At 47.6% G+C, this 13962-nt stretch overlaps 1 protein-coding gene across 3 annotated transcripts in view; it reads left to right on the top strand.

Annotated features, from left to right (window-relative positions):
* The window catches only part of C2H10orf90 (chromosome 2 C10orf90 homolog), a 251954-nt gene that overhangs the window by 176908 nt on the left and 61084 nt on the right, over positions 1-13962 (top strand). For all 3 annotated transcript variants that reach the window (XM_043986524.1, XM_043986525.1, XM_043986527.1), the window contains one exon: positions 2983-4120. In XM_043986524.1, coding sequence (XP_043842459.1) covers positions 2983-4120 — 1138 coding nt within the window. The remainder of the gene's footprint in view (positions 1-2982; positions 4121-13962) is intronic.

The raw sequence follows: 13962 nt of genomic DNA on the forward strand, positions 1-13962 counted from the left end.
GATGCTGCTGCTGTGCCCGTGCAGGCCCTGTCAGGTCATGCCTTCAGCATGGTCGGCCTCCCTTAAGTCTCTCCTCCCTCCAGGCTATCTTCCACTCAGCTGTCAAACTAATCACCTGATCTGACCAAAAAAGTTACTGGAAAGGAAGCTGAACTCTGAAAAGTCATTGAAACCTCTAAGAGGCCTAAGGCTGGAAGTGAACTGTGAGATCCTCACAGCAGTAGGTGCCATGATGCTTCCAATTTTATAGTTGGGGAAACTGAGGCAGATAGGTTAAGTGACTGGCTTAGTATTACACAGCTAGTAAGAAGATAGATTTGAACCCCAGATCCAATGCTCCATCCATTATGCCACCCACCTGCCACAAGGGAGAAAATACACAGATAACTAAATACTGAATATCAACTAAGCAAATATGGAGTCGTTGGGAAGCAGTGGAAAGAAACATGGAAAGAATGTGGCTCTGAAGTTAGAGGGCCTGGGTTCAAATCCTGCCTCTTACTATGTGTCTTCATTTCTCTGACCCTCAGTGTCTTCATCTATAAAATGAGGCTGTTGCACAACATTGTCTCGGACGTCCTTCAGTTCTAGATGTAGGAGCTTACTGCCCTTTGCCTACAGGAGGCCTGAGACCCCGCTTTGGAAGTCAGATGAAAGGACTGGACTCGGTGCCTCTTCAGTGCTTCCAGGAGACTCACAATCCATGGCACCCACCTGTTCCCCCAGCAACGTCTCTGTCTAGTTGAGGATAATAAGACTCTGCTCAAAATGCCTTCGTGGGATCAGAGGCTGAGACGTGGGAGACACTTCAGTGATGCCATCTGAGCTGAATGCAGGGGTGGGAGGTGAGGAGGGAATGATCATTGTCAAGTATCTGAAGCAGCTGGGTGTCCAAGTGGGGGCAGGATGGGCCCGGAGTCAGGAAGTTTTGTTGTCTGACTCTCCGTGACCCACTTTGGGGTTCTCTTGGCAGAGATGCTGGAGGGCTCGGCCATTTCCTTCTCCAGCTCATGGGACAGATAAGGAAACTGAGGCAAACAGGGTGAAGTGACTTGCTTAGGGTCACAGCTCGGAAGTGTCTGAGGCTGGATCTGAACTCAGGAAGAGGAGTCTTCCTGACTGGAGGCCTGGCCCTCTATCTACCATCGGAAGACCTGAAGTTCAAATCCAGCCTCAGATACTTCCTGACTGAGTGACCCTGGGCAAGTCACCTCTCTCCTGCCTGCCTCAGTTTCCACATCTATGTATAATAACCGATTTCCCAAGGGTGGTTATCTGGATCAAGTGAGATAATGTGTACACAGTGCTTTGTAAATCTTAAAATGTTTTCTGAACACTCGTTATCATCATTAGTTGTCATGATTATGCAAAGACCTGTGGTGGGTTTCTCGTCAGGGAACCTGAGAGCGATTCCCCACACCTGACTCTTGCTGGCTGTGTGACTTTGGGCAAACTAGTAGACCTCCCTGGCCACCTCCTCACCTGTGAAATGAGGTCTTGGCTTAGACGGTCCCTTAGCGCTCCTGATCGATGACCCTATTTCACAGGAAGGAGAGAATCCCAACAACTGAGAAGAATCAGGAAAGACCCTGTCTCGGAGCCGGCTAGGGGGCCCTGGGGGCTTCAGTGCGTGGCAGAGAGGGCTTTGAACGCTTGCCCTCTCACGCCCAACCCACCCCTCTCTCCCTTTTTGAACAAGGTCTGAGCTTGCTTCCTCCCCCTCCTCCCTGTCTGGTTTGTGCCGGTTCTGCCTGCCACCCATCAGTCATCCCTCCAGCTTCCTGAGCCCGAGCCTCTCCGCACTCAGTGGGTGGTCAATAAATGTAGCTCCATAATTTTGGATGGAGGATCATTGCCTGGAGAGCTTTACAAGAAAACAGTCTAATGAATGTGAAAATGGGTCTCCAGAAACGTAGGTGGCGGGCTCGCTCTTCCCAGGCCCCTCCACGGGCCTTTCTAAATGAGCAGAATAAACAAATTCAGATGAGGAGGCCAGAGTGTGGCCTCCTCTGGGCTGGCCTGCCCTGACCAGGTTAGGTCCTCAATGGTACAGCCCCAGGGTTTTCTCTGAGCCTCCCCCGCACACTGAGCCCCAGAACATTGTTGATTGCAAGTATAATCGAGTCCTTCTTCTGTATTATTCACATAGACAGACCCCGAATTCCTCCTTCTGCACCTGCTCATTTTGCCTGAGAGCACTGTATTTGTCTTGTCGGAGCAAGCCGTTCATCATCTAACCTGATAGATAATATAATTGTTTGGGTCAGAAGAAATTAGGCTCAGCTCTTGTCAATCACTCCTGCTCATTGGCTGCCTTGAATTCTGGGGATGCTAAGCAACAGGGATCTGGCTAGGGAGTGAGACTGGAAACTCAGGATGCTGGCCTAATCTCTGTGTTTCCCTGGATCTCTGGGGGAAGGGGGAGGCATGGGGGGTGGAGGGTCTTCTTCATCACCCTAGCAGACCTGTGTGGACAGGACGCTGAGCCGACTCCCACACACCAACTTATGACAGAGTCACCATCTACCCAGGCCAGGCACTTCTCCCTCTGTTTCTAGGCAGACACATTTTAATATTTCAGGGTATCAATGCCGGCATATCCACGAGCTGAGGGGCTGGCAGCGAGGGTGGGGGGGTTGTTGTTGGAGTTTGACAATCGATGCTGTCATAGACATGGATAAGCAAACCCAAGTCCAGCTGCCCAGCTGAGAAAGTCAGTGAATCTGTCAGGTTCCCAGTTGGGAAATACTTAATTTCTGCACAAATCTCTTCAGTTTCTCCCCCCCTCCCAAATTCTTCCCAACACTTGGGAGAGAGGAGTTAGGGCCCACGTTACTGCTGGGCAGAAAGCAAGGCAGGAGGGGTGTCTCAGAGCGGTGAGTGCTGGATCGATGCTCTTGGGCATCACACTGGCTTAGGAAAGGACTCGGCACGTGTTCCAGGAAAGGGTCTGAATAAGAATCTGTCTCTTGTCATTTACAGGAGACTCTGGCGTCCCAGAAAACAAGGATGATTTCATCCCTCCTCATGTCCCAGCTGATTGATGAGCGTCGATTGCAGAAGAATGCCTTGCCAGGCCAGTGCATGATGGTTCAGCCTGAGATTCATCCCATGAACCAGGCCTTGGCTGGGCACAGTCCAACTCCCATAGACCAAGCCTTCTCCTTGCGTCCTGGCACCATGGGAATCCACACAGCCTCCAAGAAGGCTGGCTCTGGAACTAAGCTGCCTCCCCAAGAGGAGAATCAGGATTCTGACCCAAGAAAAGGGTTCTCCTCCATCACCATCACAGCCAGACGAGTTGTTCCTCCGGCCAGTACCCAGATGTGGAGTCCTGCTGTTGACCCCGTGTGCTCCAAGTGGGGGGCCAAGGACAGACTCGTGGACCAGACAGCTTTGGCCCACAGGCAGGAGCCAGGTCCTCACCACCAACTCTTACATGGTCGGGAAGGCTCCACAAATGGCTTGGCAACTCCATTCAAGGCTTCTGGACCTCCCAGGCAGCTGTGTGAAGGTCATCCGTGCTGGATTTTGAACCCTGAAAATAAAGAGAATGCGATGATGCCCCCGGCCATCCCAAGTCACGGGGAGAAAGTCCCCCTCCTGTTTAGCTCCTGCGTTCACCTGCGCCTGTCTCAGCCGTGTTCCAACACTGTCCATTACTTAGACAGATCTCTTTCCATACCTCTCGACCAACCTTCCATCAGCGGCTCCAAAATGCACAGATCCGTTCTGTCCCTCAACCTGAACTGTAGTTCTCACGGATTAACACCAGATGGAGTAGATCGCATGGCTAATACCGAGGAGGCCATGGGAGACAATCCACCGAGCCAGAAGTATGCAGAGCAAAACGAGACCAGGGCCCAACCGGCTTGGGACACAGGCTTCCAAGAGAGCCCTGCAAAGGAAAACCCGCCTTGGCACAGAATAGCTTCAGGGAATCCCCCGTGTCCCTGGAGCAGCTCGCCTCCCCTGGGAAGCCCAGAGTTCTGTGACGCCGGCAGAGGAACAAATCACCTAACAGTAGGGAAGATGAAAGGAGACAGTCTGGCCATGTACCACACCATTAGCCACCCCAATCAGCTGTCCATTCACATCCCAGGCTGGAGCTATGCAGCAGGTGAGTGATGGGCACAGTGGTTCCCCCTTGGTTCGATTCAATCCAACCATGGGGCAATGGATGGCTCACCCAATACACAAGGAGCAAACTGTTGGAGCCCCATGAGTCTTTAAGCAGCTAGGCTCTATTTCATAATGAAAAACCAATTCCAATCCTGGAGGCTGCAGCCTCTGCCATCCCTTGGTTTTTCATATCAAAGACTGTTAGCAGCAGGGTCAGAACAATAGGCTTCTACGAATGAATCCTACTGTGGGCTGGGCTGACACAGAATCCAACACGTGGATGGAAAAGGTAATGTGCAGTCAGCCCTTTGGGTGTCTGGTGCTAGGGAAACAACACACCGGGCTTTGTGGGAGAGTCCAGATGGGGGCCTGCACTCTCTCTTCTTCCATTAGCTGTCTGGCCATGGAAGCCAGATGTAGAGACTGGGCCACAGAAACACCAGTCATCATGATGATGATTACTGATGGTGATGATTTTAGAAATCACTGATTTCAACTTTCCCTTCTCCTAGACTTTCTCCCACACTATTTCACGGGGTGGGGAAAAGTGCAGGCTTCCCCAAAGTGGTGCCAGCAGATGACAGGCCCTGGCAGAGCTTGGCATTATGGAAAATGTTGGTGTTTGGACCTGGTGAAGGAGTGGGAATCTCTTATCCAGGAATCAGCCTGATTTATGGTCCAGGAGTTCATCACCAGGAGGTTGGCCGCCCGGTGTTGTATGGTGTAGTGGGTGAGACCCTGGACTTCCAAGAAAGACCTGGGCTTACTTCCTGTCTCAGATTTTCACTAACTGTGTGACCCTGGGCTGTGGGACACGGGCCACTCTAGGTTTCCTTATCTATAAAATGAGGAGGACCCACTCATTGGCCTCTGAGACCCCTTCCGATTCTAATTCAATGACCCTGTGAATTTTTCTTGCCACAGCCGATGGAGAAACATTCAGGCAGAGAGGGGTTGGATGTGCCCTGGGGGTGCACCTGACTGGGTCACACAAGGGACAGATTCTTGGATAACTGATAGAAAGGGCCTATAAGAACCTTAAAGCATGATGGACAGGAGAGTGGTTGTCGTTAGTTAATGATGAGCATGATTCTCTTTTTGCCCAGGAGGGGAAGAGATCCGCATGCAGTTATGGGGGAACAGAGAACTGGGAAGCCACTTGGGGCTTTCCTTCCCAGCTTTTTTTTACTGTGGGGCTCTGGCTGAGCTTGGCTTTGGGATTCAGCTGGGGCGCCTCTCTCTGGAGCTCAGCCGTCCTGGCTCTGCCCAGGGGGCATGACCTGCCGGAGCTCTGTCCATAACCTGAAAGGGCTGGAACAGAGATGCACCTGCCTTGCTTCCCATCTGGAAACTTTTGTTTGGAAGCTTTAAATTTAGAGGATCTCAAAACAAGTTGCTCTCCCTCCACTTGGGAAAATTATGTAAAGATAACGGTAGTAAAAATTTAAATGCTGCATATGCGTAATAATTTTACTGTACAACTTTTCTCCATTAAAAGCTTTATTAAGTAATAAAACTGATTGTAAAACACTTTGAAACGATAATATGCCCTAGAAATGTTTAAAAACATAATTAAGTTTGACAAGGGTATGTGTGGTGAATGCTGGGAGACATTTTATGAAGATGCGGACTTTTTTTTCCCCAAGGCATCCCATGCAAGGCATGAGAATTCTATAGACCTATCAACAAGAAGAGAGGAAATGGGGCTGGTTGTCAGTTTGCCAATGGTGAGCACACCCCCTCCTCATTTTCCAAGAAATGGGACAGGCTAAGTGCATTACCTTGGTTATTAGAGGAGCAAAATCCCCCAAATAAATCCTGCTCAGTTTTTTAATTGCTTATTTAAGCTTGACCCAATTAATTCTCAAAAGCCTTGTTGTATGGTAGCAAGTCGTAAACGTTTGTATTTATCACACTTTATGTTGAAGAATCTTGAAAAATGAACACAATCCAACCTTTGATGCCCTTGGCAGAGGACAGGAACATCTATAAACATGCAGGCTCAGCCTTAGAATGTTTCCTTTTTAAAAAATATATTTCTTAATCAGTTTGCTTAGGTTAATTTTTTTAATGGTTTTATTAGAAACTTAACCTTAAACATCAATACAAAGTACTATGCTTATTAGCTATTTACATTTTAATTAATCTATTACTTTGTAAGTTGGGAGGGGACACACTTGAAATTTCATCTGTGAAGGGAACTTCCTTCGTCATTTATCAGCTACGTGATCTTGATCAAGTCCCTTAACCTCCAGAGAGACCAGCTTGCTCATTTCTAAAACAAGGAGGTTTAACAACATGACCTCTCAGATTCCTTCGGGCTCTAATCTAGGATCCTCTGTGTGACCTTGAGGAAGTCACTTCACGAGTCCTTGGTCCTCAGTTTCCTTATCTACCAAATGAAAGAACTGGACTGGATGACCTCTGAGGTCCCTTCCAAGTTAAGATTTATGCGTGCTAATGATAAAACAACCATTCCTCAGCTTACAGTCTAAAACCTGAGGAGTTAAATGATTTGTCCAGGGTCCAGGCTTTTGGTAGAGGTAGGCTGGAATACTTTTTTTTTTTTTTCCGGGACAGTGGGGGTTAAGTGACTTGCCCAGGGTCACACAGCTAGTGTCAAGTGTCTGAGGCTGGATTTGAACTCAGGTCCTCCTGAATCCAGGGCGGGTGCTTTATCCACTGTGGCACCAAGCTGCCGCTGGAATCCTTCCTGATCCACGGGCTCACTCTGTATCCCTCACTCTTCCCTTCCATGTGCCACATAATCTGATGCTTCTTCAGTCCCTCCTGTCAAGACCCCTCAGGGAATCTGTCCAGTTTTCTCCATTTTTCAGTTGTCCCCATCAGTGTGCCTTTCCCCTCCTGCCTCTTCCCTTTCATTTCCCATGATTTCTTGAAGGGCTTCCCAGGGTTTCTCTGGGGTCTGTGTGCTTCAAATTAGCCTTCAGACACTTCCTAGTCTGACAATCGATCTTGGGGAAATCTGTTGCATCCCATGGAAGAGGGGCAGCTTCCGCAGCAGGTCTGGGGCCTCCATAACCAGCTCCCTCTGCCATTGCCCCCTTACCCTCACCCAATCACCATGGAGGAGGGGCAGCCGTCCCCTCCAGCACGGAGCGAACCCTCTCTCATGCCCTCACACACTGGTCCTAGAGGAGAACTTGGAAAATTCCTTCCTCTCCACTGCCACTTCCAGATTTTCCCTTTGCCTCCATTACTCAGCAATTTCTTCTACTCTGAAGTACAATTAATCACATTTTTCCCCCAATCCAAGTGATGATAACTTGTATACTGACCCTTTGTCATTCACCCTCCTTTGCCAAAGAGCTCATCACCTGGCTCGCCTTCTCCATGGCCTTCTCCTTACCAAGGCCAGCGCCACTACACGTGTGTTTGATCCCATGCCTTCCTGTCTTTGCCAGCAGATGAGGTTACAACACCAATCCTCTCCCTCCTCCCCAATCTTCAACCTCTTCCTATCTGTTGGTTCCTTCCCTATAGCCTTCAAGCATTCCCAAGTCTCCTTTACCCTTAAAAAACAAAACAAAACAAAAACAAAACAAAACCTTCACTAGACCCAACCCTACTTGCCCCACAGCTATTGTCCTATATCTTCCTTTGTCTTTCCCATCCAAATTCCTGGAAAAGCTGCCTTCATTTCCTTCTCCTTCCTCCTTCTCCTCCTCCTCCTTCCTCTTCTTCTCTCTCTCCCCTTCCCTCGTCTTCCCCTGTATCTCTCCCCCCTCCTCCTCCTCCTCCTTCTCCTTTCTCTCCCCCTCCCTCCCTCCCCTTTTTTCCTTTTCTCTTTGTCTTTCTGTCTCTCTGTGTCTCTTCCTCTCCTCTGTCTCTGTCTCTGTCTCTGTCATGCAACGCGTGCACACACACACACACACACACACACACACACACACACACACACACCCTTTGACAGTCTTGCTTCTGAACTCATCACAATTGAAGCTGTTCTCTCCAAAGTTATCAGCAGCCCCTGAATTTCCAGATCTTTTCTCCATCCTCATCTTCTTGACCTCTCTGCAGCTGTTAACCCTTTGATCACTCTTCTGCCCTGCATACTCTTCTCTCTGCATCCCCTGCTGGTTCTCGTCATAGGAGTGACTCCTCCTCCATCTCCTCTGAGGACTTATCAGCCACAACACGCCTCACTGGATGTTCCCCACGATTCTGTCCTGGGACTTGCTCCTGTTTCCCTCTACTCTCTTTCTCAGTGAGCTCATTAGGCCCTATGACTATCATCTCTATGCAGATGACTCACAGATATGCACTTTATACACACATGCACAGATGTGTGTGTATATACAATATATACTCATAAACACAGCCTCCTTAAGCAGAGGTTTGGCCATGTGACTCCCCTACTCGGCCCACTCCTGTCCTGTTGCCTCTCAGGTAAAACGCCAGCTCCTCCGTTTGGCTTTTAAAGCTCAGTCAAACCCATCCTTACCCACCTCTCCAGCCTCCTTAGATATCACTCTCCCTCCCATACTCTTTGATACAGTGAACCCAGCCTCCTCTCAGCTCCTCAACCTGACCCTCCATCTCCCATCACAGGGATGGCGTTGGCCATACCCTGACCTGCAGTGTCTCCCACCTGACCACAGAGTCCCACAGCTCAATTGCCATCTTCTTCAGCCTTTTCTGATTCCCCCCAAGTGTTAGTGCCCTTCCTCTCAAACTTTAACTTGTCGTTGACTGTTTTGTATATATCTGGATTTCTTCACCTTGTGTGTATATAACTTTTTGGTTTCTGTCTCCCTGCCCCCTGCCCCCTCCATTTGCATCCCAAGCATCTAGCATATCAATGGGCACACAGGAGGCACTTAATAAATGCTGATTGATGGAAGGTTTTAAGTGAATCTGAGTTTCCTCATCTATAAAACATGGATGGGAACACCTCCTGACATGTTGCCTTCCAAGGCTGGAGGTGAGATTCCAATGAGTCCCATGTCTGTGGAGAGAATTTGTCAAGCCCTAGAGTTCCCTAGAGGGGCCTGCTCCCTCCACCACAGGATTGTCAGGAAAGGGAGGCCCTGGGAGATCTTACAGGACTATATCCAGAGGGAATTATTCCAGCTCCTATTATATAGGTATGTGGTTCTGAAGAAGACTTTTGAGAGTTCCTTGGACAGAGAGGAGATAAAGTCAGTCAATACTTAAAGAAATGAATTCAGATGATTCACTGGAAGGTCAGATACGGAAGCTGAAGCTTAAATCCTTTGACCACATATTGAGAAGACAGGGCTCTCTGGCAAAGACCCTGATGTCTGGAAAGTTGAAGGAGAAAGGAGAAGGGGCTGGCAGAGAATGAGAGGGACAGATGGCGGCATGGAAACGTGAGCATGAGAACCATCCCATACATTGACAGACTTTGAAAGGCAGCAGAGGACAGAAGGGCCCGGTGTGCTATTGTCCAGGGGCCATGAATTGGACATGACTAAACAACTAAACAACAACAACAACATTATTATATATTCTGTTGAGGATTTTGCTCTTTCTAACTCAACTTGTGATCTCAGTAGTGTAGGGAATGTCTGGGAAAGAAATTCTCTCTATTGGTGAAGGGTAGTTATTCTTTTTCAAATTTGTTATTGATTTATTTTCAACATTCCTTTAAAAAAATGTTAAGTTCGGGGAAGCTAGACGGCGCAGTGGATAGAGCACCGGCCCTGGAGTCAGGAGTACCTGAGTTCATATCCGGCCTCAGACACTTGACACTTACTAGCTGTGTGACCCTGGGCAAGTCACTTAGCCCCAATTGCCTCACTAAAAAAAAAAAAAAATGTTAAGTTCCACATTCTCTCCTTCCGGCCAGCTCTTCCCTACCCATTAAAAAGGCAAACAATATAATATCAATTATGCATGTGAAGTCATGAAAACATTTATTTTCATATTAGCCATGTTGCAGAAAAGACAGGAAAAATAAAGTGGAAAAAATGCTGCATTCTGCACTCAGAGTCCATCAGTTCTCTCTCTGGAAGTAGACAGCATTTTTCATCATGGGTCCTTTGGAGTTGTTTTGGATCATTGTATTGATCAGAGCAGCCAAGTCTTTCACAGGGGATCATTGTTATCATATTGCTGATACTGTGTACAGTGTTCTCCTGGTTCTGCTCATTCCACTTTGCCTCAGTTCATGTAAGTCTTCTCAGGTTCCCTCTCTCACCATGGTGGCTGTTCTCCTTCCAGGGGGAGAATGAAATGACTTTGTATCCTACCTGTGAATTGCACCAAGAGACAGTGTAGTGTCATGGGGAGAGTGCTGGGCACGTAGTCCTGAAGACTGGCCCCCTCCAGCTCTGAATCTAGGATCTTCTGATTGCCAAGGCGTCGCCTTCATGCTTTCTGTGTGAGAATGGAGTGCTCGTCTTGACTTGCCCTTGTCTAGCCAGGAGACCTTGGCTGGCCTGAGTCTCAGTGAGGCCAGTGAGGTGGCTAGATGATCACTGGGGTCCTTCTGGAACTTTATCTTTAGATAGACGTAGATCCTATGATTCAGATATAGATGCAGCGATAATCCTGAACTTATTCATCAGTAACTTTTTGTTTTTAATAAATTTTTATTGATATCTTTTGGGGGGTTTTAATGAGCAAAAATGTCTCCAGCATACCTCACTTTTCCCCTTTCAGAGAGCTATGCCATAACACAAATAATATTTGTAAAGGAAAAAACAATTAGCTATATTGATCAATACATCCAAAAAGTCTGGAAATAGATACAATGTAGCATACTTGTGACCCTGCACGGGGCTGGGCTGGGCTGGGGGCATCTTCCTATCTCTTCTTTGCAGCCAGGCTTGTTCTTCATAATTTTGTAATTTTGCAAGAGTCATTTTGGGTTGTTGGGTAGTAATTCTTTCCATTTACATTTTTGTAGTCGTGCATATTGTTTTCCTGTCTCTGTTTATCCCACTCTGCATAAATTCATGGAAATCTTTCCATTTCTGTGTATTTATCATATTTGTCATTTCTTCTAGCATAATTATACTCCATTACACTTCTTTAGCCATATCGCCAATGATGGGCACCTACTTTATTTCTAATTCTTTGCCATCACAAAAAGTGCTGCTGTAAGTTTGGTCTATATAGGGACTTTCTTCTTATCAATGGTCTCTGTGGGAAATAAGCCTAGTAGCAGAATCCAAGGATATGGGCATTTCATTACTTTTGTTGCGTAATTCCAAATTGTTTTCTGAAATGGTTATACTGATTCACAACTCCATCAACAATGTACAAGTGTGCCTATTTTTTCATAAACCACCAATTTGACTGTTCCTATCTTTGTCATCTTTGCCAGTTTTCAGGATGTGAGGTGAAACCTCAGGGTTTCAACATGCATTTATTAAGTACCTACTAAGTGCTGGAGTTACAAAGATGAAAAATAACATTATCCCTGCCCTCAAGGAGCTTAGCTTTTCCTGGGGAGATATGTACAAAGTGATAATGTAGCCAAGTAGAGGAGAGGTGAGGAGGGAGGGCATCTTGGATCTGGGAACAACCTGTGTTTCTCTGCCCGTGAGCCTGGGTTGCCAGAGGATCTGTCAGCCTGGCTGTTTTCTGCAAGTCTGCCCCCTATGGGCTACTGTGCTGTGTCCAGGACACCCAGGGAAAGCTGTGGACCAGACACCCCTCTGATGACCTAACAAAGCCCAGGCTTTATGTCCTCAGGTGCTTGGGACTCCCTTGAAATCCCTCCCTTCAGCCTCCTTTTCAATTTTCCAGCTTCCACCTGAAACAGATGTTCACCAGGCAACTGTGCACCGCTATGTACGATTCCTAATAATAAGGTAGGTGGTAGGAAAGAAGAGGAAAAATATTTAGGTCAGACCTGATGGTAATGATTTTAAAACTCTTGATTTGGGGTCCCTTTCCTCCATGTGGACCGGAGGCCTCATCAATAGCTTGTGTGCCATATTTGGCATCCTCCAGGTGACAAAATTAAATTGAGCTGAAAGTTAACAAGATGAAATGCATTGTAGGAAAAATAGACTTACAGATTTTTAAACTTTTACTTACATAATTTTCTTTTTGGTGAGGCAATTGGGGTTAAGTGACTTGCCCAGGGTCACACAGCTAGTAAGTGTCAAGTGTCTCAGGCGGGATTTGAACACAGGTCTTAATGAATCCAGGGCCAGTGCTCTATCCACTTTGCCACCTAGTTGCCCCTACTTACCTAATTTTTATTAAGTTTCATCCTTTTCTCTGCTTCTTTTAGCCTTTTCTAAATAGTCCTAACCTGCCTCCCGGATCTTTCACCAAAATAAAAACCAAGCACACGGCTCCATGTATAAACAGATGGGCATTCCCATTCCCTGTGGGACAGCGGCTCCTCTTTGTAATAGCTCCAAACCACTCCCGACTTGTCCACATTTTGTCCACCAAGGGTGGATGGTTCTTTTGCTCACATGAGCCAAATAAAGGAGCACGAGGCATGGAACAAAGGAAGGGGATCGGCAGAAGAGGCCCAGTCTCAGTGCTAAATGTTAGAAAATGGAGATCTTCCCATCAAGGGCGATGTCTGATGGAAGGACTTTCGCCCTAGTCCTTCATATGGGCCAGAACATGGGCTACAGGTGAACGAACTGTGGTCTCTGTGTGACTTGTCCTGCACAGTCGTCTGTGAGAAATGAGAGGTGGTAGTAGAGGGGCTTTTGAGAACAGTTGGATCGATGGAAGATGGCTGATGAAACCTCTTTCCCTCCTCTTGGTAGCAAGGTGGGTGTCCATGGGGGTGCGATGCACAAAGTGCCAGGTATTTAACAGCCTTTTATTTGTTATAAAATGCAGTGTGGGAAATCTCCAAGTGTTTAGATCAAACATTACAGATGACTGAGGCCAGACAGGCTTTGGAGAGGAAGCCTGGGCACAAGTCAGCCAAGTATCTGTTCTGTGTCTAAGATGGTAGGGTCCCCCTGCCTTCAAAGAGCCTCTTCTCTATTTGGGGACATGAGAAACACCAATAGGAAATAGTTTAGAGACAAATTATGGGCCAAGTTCTAAATAAATGAGACAGACATTGAGGCACAACCCGAAGGAAGTGAGGGGGTTACTCAGAGAAAGGAAAGGTCCGCTGGCCGGCAGCAGTCAGCCAGACTACAAGGGGGAGGCTCCAGTAGAAAAGAGCCTTGAACAGAGACTGGAGGAGAAGAAATGTGTGGGATGGGCAGTGACTCAGGCCTGTGCTTTAGGAGTATTCCTTCAGTGGCAGCATGGATGATGGATGAGATGGTCTCCGGGAGGACCATTGCATTTTGGGATGGGTCTGATCGTTAGGAACCTTGCTCTATCCCTAGCCTAGAAGGACCTCTTTCCCACTTCGGTGCACTGCTACAAGTTCTGCCCTCGGGACCAAAGAAAAGAATCCCCTGTGATGCTCAAAGGCATCATGTGAGGCAGGCTCACGGCAGCCTATTAGCATTCCTGTCCAACAGTTTCTGAGGGGCAGGTGGTCACACAGTCAGGGACAGATGCAGAAGTTAAGCCTCCTTCCACTCCACCATACTTCCTCCTCCATGGAACCTTGGGTTTGTGTCTTATCCCCTACCAGACTGGGAGCTCTGTGAGGGTAGGGACTATGGCTTAGGGAACCTCTCCCCAGGGACTAGCACAGTTCTCAAGCACAATCTACCCTGAGTCACTACTGCAGTTATGAAAAGACCTCAGAGCCAGTCTCATCTAATCCCTTCCTTTTGGAGATGAGGAAACTGGACCCAGAATGATTAGAGCAATTAACTGATAGCTCCACCAACTGCAGCAATATGCCTGCTTTCCCCTAGTCTCCTTTAGCACTGGCTGCATTTTTTATCATTTTCGTCGGTTTTC

This window comes from Dromiciops gliroides, chromosome 2, assembly GCF_019393635.1.
Source record: "Dromiciops gliroides isolate mDroGli1 chromosome 2, mDroGli1.pri, whole genome shotgun sequence".
In the NCBI taxonomy this organism is placed as follows: domain Eukaryota; kingdom Metazoa; phylum Chordata; class Mammalia; order Microbiotheria; family Microbiotheriidae; genus Dromiciops; species Dromiciops gliroides.